Source organism: Numenius arquata, chromosome 1, assembly GCF_964106895.1.
Source record: "Numenius arquata chromosome 1, bNumArq3.hap1.1, whole genome shotgun sequence".
In the NCBI taxonomy this organism is placed as follows: domain Eukaryota; kingdom Metazoa; phylum Chordata; class Aves; order Charadriiformes; family Scolopacidae; genus Numenius; species Numenius arquata.
The window spans coordinates 39,165,892-39,186,725 of record NC_133576.1 but is presented as its reverse complement, the minus strand read 5'-3'; the positions used below and the strand labels follow the sequence as shown (position 1 = coordinate 39,186,725).

General features: G+C 43.8%; 1 protein-coding gene across 1 annotated transcript in view; it reads right to left on the bottom strand.

The window, feature by feature from the left end:
- Positions 1-1,426: 1,426 nt before the first annotated feature.
- Positions 1,427-20,834, bottom strand: part of HUNK (hormonally up-regulated Neu-associated kinase) — a 60,348-nt gene continuing 40,940 nt past the window's right edge. The window contains exons 6-11 of the mRNA XM_074152964.1: positions 15,567-15,702; positions 11,063-11,231; positions 9,844-9,927; positions 5,685-5,716; positions 4,422-4,618; positions 1,427-2,073 (exon numbers count right to left, since the gene is read on the bottom strand). Coding sequence (XP_074009065.1) covers positions 1,427-2,073; positions 4,422-4,618; positions 5,685-5,716; positions 9,844-9,927; positions 11,063-11,231; positions 15,567-15,702 — 1,265 coding nt within the window. The remainder of the gene's footprint in view (positions 2,074-4,421; positions 4,619-5,684; positions 5,717-9,843; positions 9,928-11,062; positions 11,232-15,566; positions 15,703-20,834) is intronic.

The following is a 20,834-nucleotide window of genomic DNA, read 5'->3' as shown; positions in this document are numbered from 1 at the left end:
CTTGAGGCAAAATCCCCGTCTTCCAGAGACAACCCCAAGAAGAAGACAATGCCTCTGCTGCCTGCGTTTTGAAATGCCGCTAAGTGGGTGGGCAGCAGTGGGGCATAGGCGGGCCAGGGCTGCCCGCTTGGGAACCAGATTGGAACAAGCTTTGTTGAGATGTCCCGTACACACAAACACACATGCAAGCGCAGTACAGACGAAAGAAAAGAGTAGTCTTTGGCTAAACCTTCTAATTTATAGGAAATGGTTTGAAGACAGAAACAGAACCAAAAAAATGTTGCCAACCTCTCAGATGTGTCATTTACTTAGAAAAAGAAGACTGGTGTGTAGAACATGACGCCTTTTAAGAAAGTTAATCTTCACCGCTCATAACAATGTTGAATTTTTGGTAACCACTGCATTACCAATCTTGCAGTATAAAATGGCATTGGTACAGGTTGATGTGTCCTTTATTAGTCTTTTTAATTCATTGCAGTCTCTCAGAAAAGCCTTCAGGTGTGTCCAATGCTGCTTTGCTGTAACAGGGGCTAACACAGTCCTGCATGTAGGCGTGCCATGGAACTCGTACAACTACAAAAATTGGAGGTGACTGGATTGTTTAAACACAGCGTGCTGCAATCTGGATTTCTGTTTGAAGCATCCGCTTGCAGGCCCCTCATACGAAAGAAACAGGCCCCTAGTGCGGTAAATTTCCATGTGATGAAATTTGTTTTTAAATAATAACTTTTCTTCTGAGTGACATAGTAAAATCATCATTTTCTTTAGGAAAAAAAATGATTCTGTTATTAGCCATTTTATGTAATTAACAGTAAAATCTGCTTTGACTTCCAATACTCCCACTTTTTTTCTGAATGTTTAGATCACTTCTGTCTTTATTCAAGCTTCTACCAACTTCATCTTGGCAGCGCTTGTTAGCAAGCTGACTTTGGACATAGTATCTCGAGTTTTTCCACTTGTCTAGCCACGTGAACAATGCCTGTAGCAGTACCATGTACCATGTGGCACAGGCAGATGGAGCATGGACAGTCTTACCACAGATCCTGGATGGAACTGGCATTCATGGCACCACGCAGATTACCTTGATGAATCTAACTGTTAATGCTCGCTGCTCTTCCAATCAACCTTACTGCAATACTAGATGAGAGCAGTGAAAATACATATTCACATAGCTCTTTCAAGACATGTTTTACTGTACAGTCAGATGCTAAATGCTAATATTTCTTAACAGCACAAGCAAAGCCCTTTTCTTGCAACTTTAATATGTAGGACAACACCTTCCATACAAGCAGACCTCTGATCTTCTACGTTGGACCACTGTAGTAGATTGTGTAGTCACAGTAACATGCCTGTGGCTTTCCCTTCTTGTTAAAAGTAAAAAAGGCTAGGTCCCAGAGAAGAGCAGTGCAAATCCCGGGATGTCAGACTAACACTGGCCACTGACAGCATCTGCTGCATTGAAGGAAATCTGCGTGGGGCTCATCTGCTGCAGCTGAGGCATCCTTGCTTCCAGCGGCTTGTCGCTTGTCGACTGCATCGTCTGGTTCCTCTTCCGCAGCATCTGTCCAATCCCCATCATGGGGAATCTGCCTCTGCTTTTAACACAGTTAGGGCTGCCCAAGGGGTTGTTGGAAACCAGCTGAGTAGGGGACACTGCTTCTTCCTTTCCCGGATACGCTTTTTCTTCATATGTGAAAGAGAGCTGGGTGGGGTGGACAGGGGACGTACTCCCTGGCTGAAAAAGTGGGGACAGTGTCCTTTCACTTGAGCTTTTGTAAGGGAAATTCATTGGTGAGCCTAAAACCCTGTACTGATGAGAGGGGGAAACCTGGTCTATTTGGTCTTCTCTGTCGACTGACTCAAAGGAGTGCACAATATTCAGGATGAGAGGAGAGTCCTTCGCCCGGCCCCCGATCCGGGCCGGCTCCTGCTGTGGGGACTCCTGCCTTTTGAGGAGCCGAGGGGTTCTGGGGGGTGGCTGCTGGACTTCGAGGTACTCCAGGGAGCTGGAAGTGACGCAGCCCGTCTTGTTTGCCAGGGGTTCGTGGAAAGGGCTTACCCCACCGCTGGAATCTGCAAAGCAATCAGAAAAGGAACCAGAAGACCAGATTGCATTTAATAGCACTGCCTTCTCTGCCTTATGGCAGACAGCATTCAACATCACCTTTAACAAATTTTAGAAGAGCGTGACAAATGCACTAGCTAAAACAAATGGTCTTAGGAATATACTCAGAACACAATTCCCTGACTTTCATTTGATACTTACATTGTTGTTTCATGGGCAATTTATCTGCCACTTTCCTCAAAGGCAGGAAGAGTGCTTAAACTGAGTAAGACAAAGACATGAAATGGAAAACCACAGATGTCTTCAGCTGTTTGCATTAATTATATCCTCTAAGGCCATGTCTGAGAAATCTCACATTTCCCCTTTCTTAGCACAGCTTTGTATGGTTTTAACTGGGTCTGCATACTGTATTCGCTGACATACCTAGAGACACAGGGGACAACGGTGAGTTAATTCCTAATGTCTTTCCTTGCATTTTGGAACAAAATCTGTTCTTGGTTTCACACATGTAAATATGGAGTAGCTGCACTGGCCAGATTCAGGCTGTTACAGTTGGAACAGATTTGCTGCATCGACTTCAGCAAGAATCTTCCCCCAGCAAGGACCAAATATAAATGGAACAATCTTTGCAGGACTTGGCCCAGTAAAACAAAACAGCTCGTGGAGAAGATCTGCTCGGTTTCTACAGGATGCTGACACTCGCTTATCCCAAGCTAGTCGCTTTGCTACCTTTATGGAAAGCTATCCAAGGAGCTTGCTTTGGTAGGTTCCCCCTAAGCGAAAGAATAGTGAACCAGCAGTTAATCACTGTCCATGAGTTCCTCAGTCTCAAACCATTTAAAAGGGATATCAAATAATTTAGGTCTGCCCTGAGGTCACAGCTACAAATCTCACATGTACTTCTTCTGAAAGGGATGGTCTTGGCAGGGGTTGGGACCTGAATGGATATATGGGATGAAATCACTCACATTGAGAATTGTTTGGGAAAGGCAGAACAGGTTTAATCTGACTAACTTCTCTCCAAAACCGGTCAAAATTATTTGACCGCTTCATTTAAGAAGTGTCAAAACATGGTTTCCATAAGCAGAGAAATGCTTTAGCTGGGATCTGAATGATTGTCAGGTTTCGGTTAAAAAAAGCGGGGAGAAACCTAATGAGGTAAAAAATTAAATTGGTTTACTTCTCCCTGTGCCTCTCTCCCAAAAGGAACAACAAATCTGAACAAAATGAGCACTTTTTAAACGTTTTTTACATTTTTCACAAAAAGTATGTCCCATTTCTGACCAACCCTCTGAACTACTGCTACCTTACAGCAGATGTGCCTATGCTGCCAGACCAACACCATTTTGATATTTTTTTAAGGTAGAAAGCATCAAATGATATATTATCAAGTCATGAGAAAGAGCATGAAACCACCGTAAGCCACCACTCTAAATAACCCCCTGACACCACAGTAAACACTTTACATCACCGTATTTCCCCCCTCTGCTCTGTAGTGAACCCCCCACCTTTAGTTCCCTCATTTAACAGCTGGCTACATCACCTTCCTGCTCCTCAATGTCTCCTGTCCAGGTGTGCACTGCCGACACCCCATTTTCCCTTCCTCTTTTCCTCCACTCCTTTCTTCCACCTCCTTTTGTGAGCAGCTCTCACCCATCCCTCCCAGGCTGCCTCCTACCCTGTGTGATTAATGCTCTGCTCTCCTCTGGCTGTCTCGTCTTTTCCTTTCCCCATTAATGCCTTTCCCCCTCCTTTTGCTGCCTGAAATTTGCTGGGGTTGGCAGTCCCACCCGCATTTCCTCTTGGCTGCCTGTTTCCCCTTCCTCCACCATCAGCTGCTGCCTGCTGCTTCTTCCAGGGATGCCACCACTAAAGCCACTCTCCTCAGGGTCAGGGATTTCTTCCCGTGCTGCCCCTTAGTCCTCTCTTAGCAAAACACATTTGCCGGTAGGAAGAAGCATCTCTACCAGCTTTGCTTTGTCAGTGATCTGGGGTGGGTGTTAATGCTTTCAAAGCACCAGTGTGAAGTGCAGATGATTTTGTGTAAGTACATATAAATAGAGAAAGCAAGCTTTTTTTAAAACACTGTGGGAATTCTGTCAAATAAGAAGAGAAGTAAAAGTGAGCACTCATGACTGCTGAACATCGTCATGGTTTCCTCAGGATGTTTCGTTCAATGTTTGACTATGTTATCCAGTCCTCTTTCACATACCACCTCCAGAGCAGACAGCGAATGCAAAAGCCCACAACTATTTACCAACAAATATGCAACACACAAGACGGTCTCATTAATACTGTGCATGCCCACACATGCACATGCATACAGGGACACACCACTGGTATTTCTCCCACTGACCTTTCTCCAGACCTCCAGCCTTGGTGACTTTCCGGTCCTTCAGCAGAGCCTTGGTGTTCTGTATCTGTGAGATAAGACAGGAAGAAGGCTGTCTATATGAAACTGGACTTTTCTCAGTTTTCTTTGGGAGCTGACGGTGAAGAATCTCCCCTTTCTTTTCTTGTTCTTTGAGTTTTTTGTCCTTTAAGTTGTAAAACAAACAAGAACAATTTGGTTTACTTAAGGGAAGTTTAAATGACCCCCAGACTTATAAGCACGCCACTTACCGAAGCTGAATTTAAAACTATACATTTACAAGGAACTTATCCTGGCTACTCAAAATAACTAAAACTTCCATGTCTCATTTTCCTCTGATCTGTCTGACATGATTTCATGGCTCCCATCTGCTCTGACACTCATGCAGTGTGAAAGTCGGTTTGGGAAAATTAAAGGAAAAGGAAGGCTTTCCCTTCGGAGGTTATTTGTCGTAGGAGACCTCACTGGAACAAGTAGATGCAGGTTTCATCTCCTTCATACCTGAAATTTGCCTCCCCATTTAAACACGGAAGAAAAGGTCTTTGGTTTCTCTTTATTGCACTTCCTCTGACATTTGAAAAGGTGAGCTGCAAAGCTTTAGAGAAGTTTAAATTCTTTGAGTCTATCTTTTGTCCAAACAAGATCTGGAGGAATACAACCCTTGCTTTTACAGCATGTCTGCAACTGCACAAGACATAGAGGAGGAGAAAATTACCAACTCAACCCTTCACTGAACTCTAACTCCTTTTCGTGACAGGGAAGGCAGCTGAAGGTGGTATTGCAAGTTTGATCTCCAGTGATGACAGAGGCAAAACAGAACCTGTGAATGGGATCTGAAGAGGAATCCAATTTTCAAAGCACTGTTTTACAGTGAAAATGTTTCTTTTTTCAACATGAATCACTAGATTCTGCAAGCTGCATAGCACTCTTTACCTGGTACTGATTTCAAGGGGAGTCAAATGTCTTATTTCACTTCTAAAAATCAGGCATCAGATTTGAGGCCCATATTTTGCTACCCTTCAAAGACTTCAAGAATCTCTCACCTTTCTGGAACAAATCTGCATGGTGTGGTTTTAGATGTCAGTCTCAAAGAAGTGGGGCTTTAGTTTTCATTGCTTTGGGATTTTTTCTTTAGAGGGTCATCTGTGTGAGATTCTTTGTGTGGTTGTAATTCTCATTTAAGCAACATGTTTTGCTCTGTCTTACTGAAAAGTCACTGTAACTACAAGTCTTTTTTTAAAAATGCAGGGAAGCTCCTTCACCCAGTTATGTGCTGAGGCCTGTATTTTTTCTGATAATTATGCACGGCCAAAGTGCCGGCTCTCTTGATGATTTTCTATTGAAAGTTCATTGATATGAAGTGTATTGAAACCCTCAAATGCAAAGTTACATGTATATATATGACAGAGGGAAAGAAAGACGCAGAGGACAACTTGGATTCTCTTGGGCCACTACACAGCTCTGGAAACATATTAAGACACCTAAGAGGAAAATACCTGGATGGCACTCGTTATGATCATTCCCAGCTCAGATAGAGTCTAGCCCCCCACATAGAAGGTGTCTGGGCACTGCTGGGCTCATTAACCTTTCAATTTTCAGAAGTTACAGAGTCAGAAGGAAGAGCTTCAGTGAATCATGAACTAGGGTTTTTAATTTTATTACAGAAGCGGTGACTTGGGAGAGCGAGAACCAGAGACCCTCTCTGAGCTCCTCACCGTCTTCATCTCAGTCCCCCTTTTCCCATGTGTTTTTTGAACCCAGCCTTCTCTCCATCCATCCCTTATCCCCTCCAATTTCTTTCCCTTTAGCTAGCTAGAGCTGGCTAACCCTTCCAGAGAAACAAATCATTGCTTTATGGAGCTGTCATCACTTTGCTTGCATGATACCTCTTCGTCTTCGATACCTGATGTCTTTGCCCTTGCCTTTAGAGGCTGTAAACACCTCCAGCACCGAGCATTTACTCCTCCCTGCCTGTGCTCTGCTTGGAACAACACAACGTCTGATCAGTCCCAGGCACTGTCTTGGCGAGCACAGTCACCACTGATGATGATGAAGTAATAACAACAGTAATAACAACAATAGCACTAATAATAACAATGCTGTGTGAATAACACCCTGTGACAATAGAGTCAGTGGGAACTGTACAGCTAATTTTAAGCCCACCACGCTATTTTTTCTCTCAAGGCTCTGAAACTCTGCTGCCAAGTTCAGCAGAGACTGGGCTCTACTGAGTATCTTTTTTTAAAGGTACTTGTGAGGATGAGACCAAGTGGTGACTATATTAAGCCTAAAGGAGCCGATCAAGATTGTTAGCGGCTTTCTGCTATTTTGGATAGGTGAGGAAAGAATTTGCATGTCGGTTGCTGCAGCATCTGTCAGAATGCAGGACGTTTCAATGCTGCAATATTTTTAGGCTAATGGTGCAAGAGCCAAGCTGCAGCTCCTCACCTGCCAAGTGCTCCTGACTTTACCTTCACACTGCTGTTAGGTTTTCTAAGCATCAGTAATACAGTCATACTGTAAATTAAAAGCACCCATGAAAAAGAAAATTCACATATCTGGTGTTAGCAATTAATTAGTTTACCCTGGATGAATACTGCGAATAGCCTTAGAAGTATTTTTAAAACTTACTAACACTGTTTCTCTGAAACGATGGTTGTGAGAGGGGGAAATGACCAAAATCCTAAATTCCCAGTGTGCCACATACTATTATGTATTTTCAAAGGAAAGGAAGATTTCCTTCAGGGGAGTTATAATCCACAGCTGCGTAATGGCATGCTGTCGCACAATGCAGAAGTTGTACCAGTATGTTATACTTGAATAGGTTTGGCATTACATCATCCTCTGCTATTTCCTGTCCTGACCTCGACCCGAAAACCTACTCCTAGTCCCAGCAACGTATTTGAAAGGAAGATAAAGGGTATTTGCCTTGGCCATGTCTGAAATGGTGATAGGACGATGACACAAGTTCTTAAAAATGGCAAATTCCCCGAGTCTGAGATCACTAACTACCTTGTAGGAGGCAGGTATCCCCAGCGCTGTCCCCTGGATTCACTGGAGGGATGGCCGCTCATCACCTGAGGCCTCTCCAACAAAAAGGGAGAGATGGAGAGAGACAGGCAGACCGCTGCCTCCCTCCTCCCCATGCTGCCCATCTGCCCTGAGCACTAAAATGCAATCAGTCTGCAAAACAGCCTGGTTACTCAGCATCGACAGCAGCTCCCAGCACCCTCAGCCTTGGCACATTGATCCCACCACCCCAGGGTAGGAAACCTAATGGAGAAGAGGGGCTGGGAACGATCACTGCCTGTGTGCCCCACTGCCTGCCCCACCAACAGGCGGTGCTGCTGGCAGGCAGCCCCCGTCCAAGGCAAAGTCCACATTTCACATCACTAGAGTGAGGTGAAAGAAATTCAGTCGGCTGCTGAAGCTGAAGCTGACCAGCTCTCTCCCTGCTATTCCCATGGCAACACACAGCTACGCTCTCCATGCAGCATCTGCCTAGGGACCAGTGCCTCCCAGTTCCTGTCTGGAAATGAAGGGTGATACAGGGACTCTCTCTACAGCTCCTGAACCTGCCTGAGCTTATGAAATCCCCATCCCTGAGTCCCAGCGGCACCCACTGATCCCAGTGGCATGAACTAGGTACCACCAGGGCTGTGTTCCCATCCACATGAAGGCATTTAAGGAGAGAGGTCTGCCACAGTTACAAACAGCAGCAGCATTCCTAGGTCTGTATTCACCAACATGTGCTTCTTCAACTGTCCTGGTACAGTAAGGGTAACACAAACCCTTTGTTTTGTGCATTTGTAAATGCAGCTGAAGTGATATAAAACATGCTTTATACTCAGCTATGCCCATGCAGAAAGAGAATATACTGTATGATTATCATGGTGTCTGCACTGTGATTGCATCAAGGTAACTATTTCAAGAAAGAAATGACACCCCCTCATCCTCTAAATAGCTCCACTGAGACTAACTCTGAGTGCAGGAGAGGCTTTGGAGGAAGCCTTTATCCCTAAGTATGCCTACACACCAAACTGGGGTCATACAGTGGCGCTACCGTTAGTTTTCAATTATCCTTAGAGACGTCAAACATCAGCTCCCCTCTAGAAGCACGGGGACTTCAGGACCACCACCAAACCAGACCATGCGTTTCTGTCTTGGCTATGTGCAAGTGCAACAGGCAGGCCTTGCTGCAGACTCCCCTGCACCAGGCAGGTACACAGAAGCTGTATGGCCTGTGGCTCTCAGTCACTGCACAGAGAAGTGACACTAGCAGCCGGAGGAAGCCGGCCCAGAGAGCACCAGGATGCACCACGCGACATCTGCAGCGTTCACCTCCAGGTACCTGCCTGTGTTTCCAAGGGAAGGTTACCCTGCAACAGCCTGAAGTGAGCTGTCTAAGAGTGTTTTGAAATATTACATTCATTGAGTCTACCCACTGCTGATACATTTTAAGTAAAGTGGTTTTTGATTTATGTAAGAAAAGAATGATAAGTACTTTGCCCTGATATTTCCATCTGGCTTGCAGTTCAGCTTGTCTTGCAAGCAGTCTTTAAAATAAACAAAACCAGCCATGATACAAATCTGCCCCTGCAATTAGATCATCAATCAGGCACTGAAGAGTAGCTTTTGAAATAGGCACACTCTTCAGGAATACTGCTCTTTGTGTTGGTAGGTAAGGCTTGCACAGCTCATATTACTCTTGTAATTCTAGTGCTTGGTGAAGAATCAGCCAGGGAAGAAAAATGCAGCCATGTGATAAGTATTCTTTTAATACAAACTACCTTCTCTATTTGCAGACAAAAAGACTGGAGACCAACAGAGCAAAGGTAACCTGGTTGAATCTTTTCTCTGGCCAAGGGAAGTCCCCCAGGATGCAGTGGTCTAGTTCTGCATCACTTCTGCTAAGAAGCAAAAAAATAGTAACCTGGGCAGAGTTTTGTGCTAATACAGTTTCACCGTTTCTAGTAGCCAAGCCAGGGTTGGCCCAGGATACCAGGAATGCCAGGTGACCAGGGCACCCTGGCTATCACTCAGCTCTCTGCCAAGGTCTTGCGACTCAAGGCAACACAGTTATGGTCTTCTTACAACACCAGCAATTTGCACCCCAGAATGCAACTACGGAGCCCCCTGAAGAAGTTTTTATTATTTTGCTAAACAGAACAATTAAAACTTTTATTTTCTTCAGGAAAGCTGAACGTCACTTTTACACTTCCACTCTATGGGGTTGTTCTTTGTTCCTTCAAAAAGAAATTAAGGGAATTATTTGTCCTGCACAAGCAAGACCACAAGTCTTTTTTTCTCCACAGGTCCAGAAACCCATTGCCTTAATCACAATTGCCAGGGATCCTCAAATTCAGTCTGCTTTCAAAGTACCTTAATGAGCTTTAATGGTCTTTACCTCATAGGAATCTTTATTTGCCTTGTATTTTTCTATCTGGTATAGTTGGTTCTTGTGGCAAATATTGTCCTGGCCTTCAGACTTCTGTGGAGAGAGAAGCACAGAAAAGTAAAACATGTAAGATAACTGGAGAAAACTAATGCTCAATTACTGCTTAATGGACCGTATCCAGTCTTGGCATTCAGTGGAGGCGCATCAAGTTATAGAGGAGGTGAATTTCGTCCATTTCATTTTAAATGTCATTGATGGCACCATGATTAAAATAAGCTTGCTAAAAGAACTGAGAAAAGAAAAAAATTAAGAAGCTGTTGTCAGATTGGAAGGCTGTTGGGCGATAGTTTCTCTAAGAAGCACATTACGAAGAAAACTCCATGCAACCCACCCTCTTGCCTGTGTAGTTACATAGGAGCCTACAGACTCTCAACTGCTTGAGACAGACCCTCAGCTACTTGAGACTCCTCGCCAGAGCACAGGCAGCTGTGTGGAAAGGCTATGGAAAGAGAGTGTGCAGCTTGTCTTTGTGCACTGTGCCCATCCTAGCACTCCAGTAAACACCACACAAAACATGGCCTGAGATCTCCACTCCCCCAGACGTACAAGGAAGGGTGACATGTGGCAGCAGATTCCTGCCCTAGAGAAAGCTGCCATGCAAATCCTTCAGTAGGGTTTTTGACCCCCAAGCCATACTCAGGTACCGGGAAGGTCAGTAGGAGATTAGGAGACTTTATATTCATGTTATTTCTCTTGTAAAACTTTCAGCAAATTTTTCACTTAAAAAATAAATAAAATCTTAATAGCTCTTAAGCTTCCTCTTGACTTCCTGAATCAAATTGCATTGCTTTATTGGCATTTCAAGCTGTAGAATTATCTCAACATATGGACACAGCGTGCCACAAGTCACAACTATGACTCCGCATGGCAACAGTTTGCTTCCTGTAGGGTAACTGCCTAGCTGGAAGGGATCTCCTATGGAAATGGACTCGTGAGACATAAAGCCTACTAGCAATTATCTCTGCAACCTGGAGAAGTCTTATCTGAAATAATGTTATTAGTTTGCGAGGAATACTTCCCCTTCATGGTTACTGCTACAAAGGAAAAAAAAAAAAAAAAACCCTTGGGTAAAGGCTTGCAATCAAATGGCAGCAAGCAGGAAAACTTTTAGCACCTTTTTACCCTCCTCACCTGCTTGTCCAAAGAATCGGCATCAAGCAATACTTACCCTAAGGCTTGCCAAGTACCGCTCCAGCTTCTTATTAAGCAGGAAGTAGATGGCAAGCGTGTGACTTGCCCTGTTCGAGAGCACAGTGTTGATGACATCGCTGTTCTTGTAGCCGAGCTTCTCAGTCATATGGAGCAGCACGCTCTGGCTGAGGTCCTCAAGGTGAATCCTGCACAGAGAGAGAGGCAGAGCATGTCATTTGTACTGTCCTCCCAGCGACAGAGCCTTGCCAGCCACAGGGGACATGGCAGAGCATAAGGAAGAGGCCTGAAAGGCTCAGTAACATGGGAGTGACTAGCTCTCTCCTCCTGTGAGCAGGTATGAAAAGGGCAGACTATTCAGGAACCACGGGCACCACAGGAAGCCCTGGTAGCTGAAGGAATAGCACTCTCCCCACTATGTCCTACCCCGATGCGAAACGGCACCGTGATGCTCAGGACGCCACCATTTGTTACCCTACATCTGACCAGTAAAGACCATTACGATCATCTGGCTGGTTTTGAAGGAAAAGAAGTAAAATCCAGCTCAGGTAGCTATGTTTTGCTTTCTGAAACAACCCTTTTCTTGTAATCAGAAACCACAGTGTTCCGCTCCACCCCTAACCTGTTGCACAACAGCTAGGGAATTTCTCCCCGGAGAAAGGGAATGTACAGGGGGGAATATTACAGCAGCTCTCAAAATGGTAAAACTGCTGCCATGCTCGTGTTGGTTAAAAGCAGAAGTACAATACGTGTTTATATATGCGCTCTCTTCTCTTGTAGAGTCTATAACAGACTCAGCCGAGGCGAGAAATGCAGTACAGCATCCTTGTGGAAATGGCAAAGCATCTTCTCAGTGTAAGTTAAAACCAGATTTTCCAAAGAACTCTGCTTCTATTTAGACCTTTAAATGCATTGGCCAGCTTCCCAGATGTGCCCGTCAACTCCCATCCATCTCCAAAGAAATGCTGGGTTTTCTTCAGTTTCTAAAGGATATCTCTTGCTCCTAATATTGAGCTTAATATCTGGCCAAGGCAACTTAGGGGAGCCTAGGTGGTGGGGTTTTTTTACAACCTGCCTTGCCCCTTCGAAAGTACCACTCTCCACCTTTCCCACTCCTACCCTGCTGTCCCCCTGTCCTGTGTACCTGTGATGCGTGGAGTGCCCAGACAGCAGTCTCAGTCTGAGGTAGAGAACAGATGTAGAGACAAGATGTAAAACACAGTCTGGAAAATCTCAAATAACTCTTTTCCTTTATTTGGCATGCTTATTAACATTCGTTCTGCAGCTAAGGAATGCTTGGGGTTGTGGGGTGGTTTTTTTAAGTTCAAAAGCAAAACTTATCTTGGCCATTGCACATTAAAGCATCTGGACAGCAAAAGAAATTTAAGCTATTTCTACTTGAGGTGCTCAGCGAAATGGGAAATTTTTGCTTGCCTTTGGGGAATTTCTTTAATAAAAACTAGCTTATAAAAAGCCTGAGAATATTCTCCTGAAAATGCAGTTTCTGCCATTTTTCCGCCTTATCTCCATGCTCTCCCCTTTCCTACCAAGTTCTTGTCTTGGGAACAATGGGTGTTACCCCCAAAATGGCAGAAGAGCACGACAAGAACATAACACAGCTTCTTGCTTATGTTATAAAAAGCATGATTAAGAAAGGAAGTGATTCCTTGCAAACTCAGCAGTGGATTTTTCAGAACTATTTTGACACATCTTACCTACATCTGCACACTAGTGAAAACTTGGAGAAACTCTGTTGAAGCTGAGTCTAGTGGCACGTTCTGAGGCAAGCTCAAAAAGAGTCTAGCCACGTCTTTAAATATTACAAACTTTAGAAAGTATTTTCCCTGTAAGGCTCCAGGATGACAAACTCTAGGTAGGTCAAGCTTGCGGCATCAACTAATTAAAGAAATACTATCCAAAAAATGAAGTGAAAGAAAGAATCTGTATGGTTTTTATCCTTTACAGCTTCACATAAAACCTGGGTTTGGACAGAAGGAGCATCTACTTTTCTCTTGTTTTCAGACCAAATAATGAGAAAAGCAGTGCAATGAGAAAAAAAGATACTGATTTTTTTCAATAGCAAAGCACAGCATTCCACATTGATGTTCCCTTGAAAAGTGTTTATAATAGGACAGGACTATTGTCCTCACCATATACACATATACTCATGAGCAAACATATGCCCTCTCTACAGCTTGGCACTGCATTTCCTTCTGTTCTTCCATTTGATTCGCTTGCCTTTAGAAGGGAATGATTAATGGGCACTCCACAAAAAAAGAGCATTGCACAGCTATTCTATCTAATAGAGGCAGGTCTCTTCTGTAAGTCACCTCCCTAACTGCCCCAGTGAGCAGACTCTAGAAGGAACACTTCCACCGCAACCTGTCTAAAGCCTGACAACTGCAAGCTAAGGAGCTATAGAGGCATGAAAATGTACCTACAAATGCAAAAGAATTGTGAAAGCACATTCAAACCCCGTTTCTGCCTTTTTTCCTCTTTTCTACAGATAAGACACGCAGAGCAAGAGAATTAAATTATCCATACAGCTCTCAGTTACACTTACATTCACTTAACAGATGCCACGTTATGTAGATTGATTAGACTCATTATGACAGTGATTTCATTAGCTTAATGACTCATTCAGTTTACACTTGTTTTCCCTTTCTTTACCATACAATGTTCATGTGTGCCATACTTCAGTACAGTCCAATGCACCATGGGAATTCAGATTTCCTTTTGTTGGACAGCATACTACGCAAATTAACTCAACTGCCCTTAAATTTGGGGCAGTAATGTCGAGATAATTGGTCTGCCTGTTCTCATTCTTATTCCTTGTGAAACAATTGTTTGTAGGGGCCAACTTTATATTCTGTCCACATGGGTCTGAGGATTACAGGCAGCCAGCCTCACATATGCCCTCCCCGTTGCAGTGGACGGCTCTAGTGATGCCCTGAGGCATCCAAGCTGCTCAGCATCTCTCCAGCCATATTTTGAGAGTGGAAGACCCATTATTCTCATCAGGTCAAAGAACGGCATAGTCACAGCAATACAGTACTTGAAAGTTAAGACAGACACTGCCTCTGGATGGGAAACGCTTGCTGCTAAACGAGGACACCTCTGTTCCCTGTCAATGCGGAGGGAAAAGGGAGGTGAATCAGGCAGGAGCCAGGACAGTACGGGTTGCATCCCATCAGCCAGCTGACAGCAACATCAAAGGGAAAGGTCTCCAAAAATTCCTAAAGGCTGTTCCAAGATTTGTGGCTCAGGCTGATTTCTTGTGCCCCGATTCAGCAGGCTCAAGCAGCAGCAGCACTCGTCACCTGTGTCAGCAGTAGGAGAGGGGTGCTGCAGCTGCCTCTCAACCCACAGGGATTGGTCCCATGGCACAGAAACATACCCTGTTCATCTGACTAGCAGTGGAGCAGAGGAGAAAGCGGATGGGAGGCAGACATTCAGACAAAGGTAGGTCGCCACTCCCTTAGACATACACTACATCTGGTATCTAGCAACTGAGTAGACTGTCGGGGGGAAGTTAGGACAGAAATTCTGGGGCACTATCAAATCTTAAGCACCAAAATTAGGCTTTAAGTTGCTGTCTTTGCCTCAGTCTTACTTAGGATCTTGGCCTGCAAGCTAGTAACTCCTACAGTGAATCCTCTGCAGGTACTAGATAGTGTATGAGACACAGCTGGAGGGCTCTGATAGAGGAAAGAGGTTTTATCTGATCAAATATAGACATATATTTCTAAGTTAGTTGCCTAAGGCTCCACTTACAGTCGCTGGAGAGGAAGTTGGATCTCCTGGGCACAAAGTCATCCTCTTGCAGAATCAAAAATAAGTCAGATGAATCTTCTGTAAAAAGCACCCTTATTTCTCTCTATTGACTGTAATGAGCACCCAGGCTGACTGGCTCGCGTGTAGACTCTATACTGCAGATGTTCAAAGTCATGCAAGATTATTTCTAACCAAAGTGGACCACAAGTATCTTTCTTTTTCTTTTTCTCTAGATGGATGTTTGATGGGCCGTGAGATTTGTTATCCGTTTGCATTTAGTCATGCATTCAGCATTGCACGGGTATTCAAGATCAACAACCAACAAAGCAAGACCATTTAACTCTGTCCTTTCTCACCACCATCTGCATCTTTGCATAATCCACAGAACCTCACGTATGTATCACAAATAGGCATATCCTCTACTGGAAAAGTAGCTTGGCTTTTACGTGACAAACAAGGAAAAGATCAGAACTAGCTGTCACATACACCCATTGGTCTGGAGCCAATTAATCATATGATCCGCACCCCAGGCCACCCTGCAAATAATGTGTTGTATGCCATCTTGTAATTTAGGGCATTGTTTTTGACCATTTCAAGCAACACATACACAATGGCCCAATCCCAACTTTTAGGATGGAGTCACAAAAGCAATCCCAGAAAATGCACTGGGATGCTGTCACAATGGAACACAGTTTAACATATATAATGTACATAGACCCTGGCAGGCCTTCTCCACTCTTGCACAGTACCTGTTTGGATATGTGACATTAGGTGGTGCTCTTCCAGGGTAATTCTCATTAAGCCATCGATTTGCAAGTGCCTGCTGGATGTTTGGTCTCTTTGCAGGATCTGGCTCTAGTAGAGATCGTAGAAAGTTTATGGCCGCTGTGGAGAAATCAAGAAAAAAACCCAAGAGCTATGTCATCTGCTTTATGACTTAACATAGTCGTTGAGTTACTACAGGTGTGTAGCTTGACCAAGAGTATACTAAAAAGGAACATTTTCCTTACAGTATGCTCTTATGTCCCTGAGAAAAAGGAAAAACTGATAAGGGATTAGTAAGTAAAATAAACAATGATTTATAGTCACAATGATTTATAGAGTCATAAACGAGAGGAGAAAAAGCGCCTTTTGTTTCAGAGCTTGTTTGAAGTTTCTGAGCAGGTTAGCCAAAACAATTTTTGTATGAGGACAAGAGGCTGGAGTCAGGTCAGAGGCAAATCATTCAATCTGTGTTTAAGTAGAAGGAGATGGGCTGGGGGTGAGTGGAAGAGAGGGACGCAGAGCTGGGAGGGAAGACATGGAGAACTGGGCTCCCTTTGACATTATAGGAACCAATTCTCTCCTTGGCTTCCATCCAACCTACAATCAGCTGCAGGAGGCTTTAGCCAAATTAAAAGAGTACAGTAAAATTAATGGGCTTCATTCTGTTTTCAGATACCAAACCTTCTACTTCCAGTGACATTCAACCATGCCTCAGGAGTTTCCTGCAAAAACCGTCAAAAGTACTTTTCTGATATTTTTAAGTCATGTGCTTCTTATATGGTTAGGAGCATTGAAGTCAAGTAATATGCTTACAGACTCACAAGAAGTGCCTACCTGAGCTGAAAATAAACTGTGTTTTAATTAGGTCTGGTCTTTATTCCTCAAATTGTCGAGGCTAGATTCAGTTTATCAGCTACAAGATAGTAAAGAGTTAACTACGTCTTCTACGATTCCCTGTGTGAAAGATAAAGAAACCTAATTCTGGGAAAACCAAGATGGGAATGATTTTGTAGAGGAGATACAGTCAAGTGAGACGACGCCAAATGAATCCTAAATGAAGTCAAGGGCAAGCAAGAGGCAGAAGGGATGGCAGCAGCACAGTTTTCTCCAGGTCAGATGGACAAGACCTTGGGGGCTATTTTCCACCTTCTCCCACAGCAGAGCTGTAGTTCCCCTCCTACACTCTCTGGAGTGTATTGTGTCTACCTCTCTCCTTACTGGCACAGGTGTCCTGGGCAGTGGCAGCACAGGACCACTGTGGCACAGGATGGTGTCCTCTGGGATGCGTCTTCTGGGTAAGCTGCAGTACAGCCTTGCCAACACATCTACTTCAGCTCAGTGCAGGCAAACCAGACCCCTTTAAGGCTTGTGTTACAAAACAGATCAACCTGGATGCACTGACACCTCAGTGCTAGAGAACTACGAAATTATGAGCCAGACCTTCCATTTGGCTTTATAGGCATTCGGTCCCACCGCCACACCAGGCTCACTGGGCACCACGCCATTCCCTATTGGGAAGCAGAGTGGCCCCGATGCCTCTTCACCAGCAATACAATGAAACCCTCTTGAATCCCTGTTCTCACATGCAATTTAAGGAGAATAATACGCCTGCCAGTGAGGTCACATTGTCTTCATCTGAAAAGGGCATAAACTTTAACCTAGGCACAGCACTGCTGCCCTTCACAGGTTCTCCTCGACAAGACTTCATGTTTTCCTGGCCATTCCCCTGAGCATTTTTATCTCCTGAAGTCCAGCTGCATCATTCCCCCGCCCACAGTACAGGACAGGGTGGCTGGGCTGAAGTGCCAGGACAGGGCAGAGGACGAGGGAAGGAGAGTCTCTCCTCAAATAAATCAGGGTTAGACCCGATAGGTGCAGACTCCTAACAGCTTGGGTAACCTCTGCATTCAACATCCTGCAAAAATCAAGCAGCAGCTGGGGAGAGCCCTGAGAGACTATCTGTTTCAATGCGGGCTTACCATCAAAAAGTTTATATTTGGAAGAGAGAGAGTTATGATTATGTATTTACCAGTGCAGCTAGGCATTGGCTGGTTTTTTTTTTTCTAAGCTCTCTCTTCACAAATCGCTGATTTACATGAGATACTTTACCTAAATCTTTCCCAGCATTTTTGTTATTTTCCTACAACAGCAATATTACGGAAGCAGCAGGAAAAGCCTCCATCCAAGTTCATGAATGTCCTGGAAGCTGATGCTATGTTTGCTCCCCATGTGCCCTGAGTGCCCCCCATCATGCCTCTCGGGCACAGAACTCTCTGTTACGGCAAACAACAAACCCCTTGTTCTTCCATTTCATCTCCTCTCTCTCCAGTAATTCCCCCATCTCTGTGTTAGAAACCACATGCATCCCACAGGTTCAGAGCAAAATAAATAACCTGTCCCCAAACCAACACCACCCTCCTCCATCACCATCACCCTTGGTCCCCAAATCAGCTAATGTCTCCTTAAAAATCTTAGTTTTCTTTTTTCCCTTTGGCAAAAGGCAGACTAATTAAATGAAGCTTGTGAAGCACCACAGAGATCAACAGATTCGTATCAGGGGAAAAATAATTCTGGAAAGGAGATTCCCCCTGGGAGGCTCCTTGGTCGGCCAGACCCGGGCGACAGAGAGGAGATGAGGAACAGCACCTTGGCTGATGTGAGCTGTCAGATGGTACAGGGAGGAGAGAAGCCTTTTCCAGTTAGCCCCGTGGCTGTGGGACAGCAACATTAATCCACCAGGAAGCAAACATGGAGCTGCCCAATCGATTGTGGGACCCACTGCGCCTGAAGTCATTTTTCCTGCTGCAGCAAGTGGGCCGGCAAAGAAAGGGCACCATGAACCAGCCAGCCAGGGCCTCATTACGTGAGGCCTCGTTTATGATCAGCTCGAGGACAGCTTTAATCTGATTAGCTGGCGACCTGCACTCAGTGGAATTTTGTTCCCATGGTGTAATTCTGGGGCAATCTTTGCCCTTTTGACAAATGAGAGACCAGCGTCATGAGAAACTACATTTCTCTCTTAGCTTCCCTGGACATACTGAGCTCAGCAATGACCAGAAACAGAGCAGCCTTCAGTGGGGATTACAAGACATCAGCTGTCTTCCTGCTCCTTGTCATCAACAAAACCAACCTAGTGTCTCTCTCACACTGTGAGGCTGTGCCTGGTTACAATGAGGTGTACACGTGCTGCTTACAAAACTGGCTGGAGAAAATGCAATGAGGTCACTTCACAAGTCATGAGCGAGCTCCACCCGATAAAATCCTTTCTCCAAACTACAGGCATGGACAGATGATGGCTTTTCTTCTTGCCTCCACTTCATTTCTCTGCTCCAGAAGGAGGACCATGAACCCACAGAAGTGTTAAATTGAGTATAAAAAAAGGAATGCGTGTAAGATGAATACCAACTTCCTGAACAACTGAACTCTGCTCACCTAAAATCAATAATCAGATAGCTGTGTTATTTAAGAAGCTTAATGAAAAATGGTTTCCTAAATGGGAAAATCAAACACTAACTCCAAATTTTCCCTGTTGCTACACAGTTGCTTTGGACACTCAGGGTTACCCAACGTTTTAACTAATACAAATAAAATATACTCTTGCTTAGTGATAAGACTGGCTACTTTTATGATGGGACTGTGTGTTCAGTAACTGTGAAATTAAATATTGAAAGACAACTTATTGAACAAGCAAAACAGACTCCTGCAAAAAATCTCTATTTACAAATTTACAGAAAAAGAAAACTTGACTAAAGAAAAAGATTCCTAAACCTAAGAAGTTAACGAACACAACAATTCACAGAGCAAAGGAGCAGAGTTTCTATCTACTGACCCAAAGTCTAACTATGGCAAGAACAAATGTCATCTTAAATCACAGTTTGTCATGTCACTGAATGTGCAAGGCCGCTGACTTAGATCAAGAACTGATGCGTAGCTTTGTTCACAGTCAGTAAAGGTTAACAAGTTTAAATCTATTCCATTAATTTGCCACCCTCTCTGAAAATTCAACCTGCTATAGTTCTCACAGGATAAACAGAATACCGTTTTCACTGGAGACCACAGTGTCAGTGAGCTACAAATGCTACAGAGACGCATTTGTGAGAAAATTTGATCTTCATTATAAAATGGTAGGATGAATGAAACAGTAAAATGAAACCTGTCAAAAGTAATGTTACCTTTTTTGCTACCCAAGGTCTGTTCTTCTACATGCCTTTTGTGAGTCATTCAGCCTTTAATACATCAGTTGCCCCAGTGAAATCTCCCACTTAAAGATTATTGAAAGAAAACAGTGATTGGAGTAATAGTCTTTCAGTTCAAGGACACTACACAGTCATCATACAACTGCTGTTTATTGGTAAAAGCCTCACTCTGGGAGATAAGTTTGGTAAATTTTTTGCCAAATTTGGAAAACGTTTACTATGACATGCAAGTCCCTGAGTTCAAGAGTAATTTAGCAATTGATGCAGGACTTGGCATCTACATCAGTACGACACGAAGTAGTCAGTATAATCTTTCTTTTAATTTACTCAATGGGCCTTTAGAGCATGTGCTAGAACATTAAAATAGCCATTTTGTGCAACTGAATCCTAATGGGAAGTCTCCAGAATGGAAATACCAAACACTCTAATTGCATCAAATAGACAGCAAGACTTGCAGCATCCCAGCTCACTTGTAAAGCTACCACTTTACAACATGCCAGCAATACGAACTGCTGGCAGGAAAAGTATACTTCATGCACATGTTGAGTGAACAAGGAACAACATGTTCTGCTTGATCCACAGCTAACGTGTGTGAGAAAACCCTCAACTACCTACTTTTTCTGTACGCAGGTAAATCTCTACTTGGAGAATTCATCCTGTGACACAACTTCCAAGGGCTTTCTCCTATCCCTCAAGACAACAGTTGCCATCCTTAGTGTACTGAGTGAAAATGTATGCTCTGATACCTTTTTTCTATTTGCAATCTTTTAATTTTATTGAATGTCCCTTGTAAACAGGCTGCCAGATAAGGAGAACAGAAGCTCTCCATAAGCAACAAATTTAGCATACAAAAATAAAACTCAACTACAAAACAGAGTTTGTTCCAAATGCTGACAATGGTCTTGCTATAAGCTGAAAAATTGTTCTGTTGCCTAGTGACATGGCTTTGAAGCAGGAATTAATATTTCTAATACTAATACATTAACAATTTTGCATTTTATGAATACACAAAGGTTATCACAGGTCACTGTCCCAAAATAACTTTCTGTGTCATTA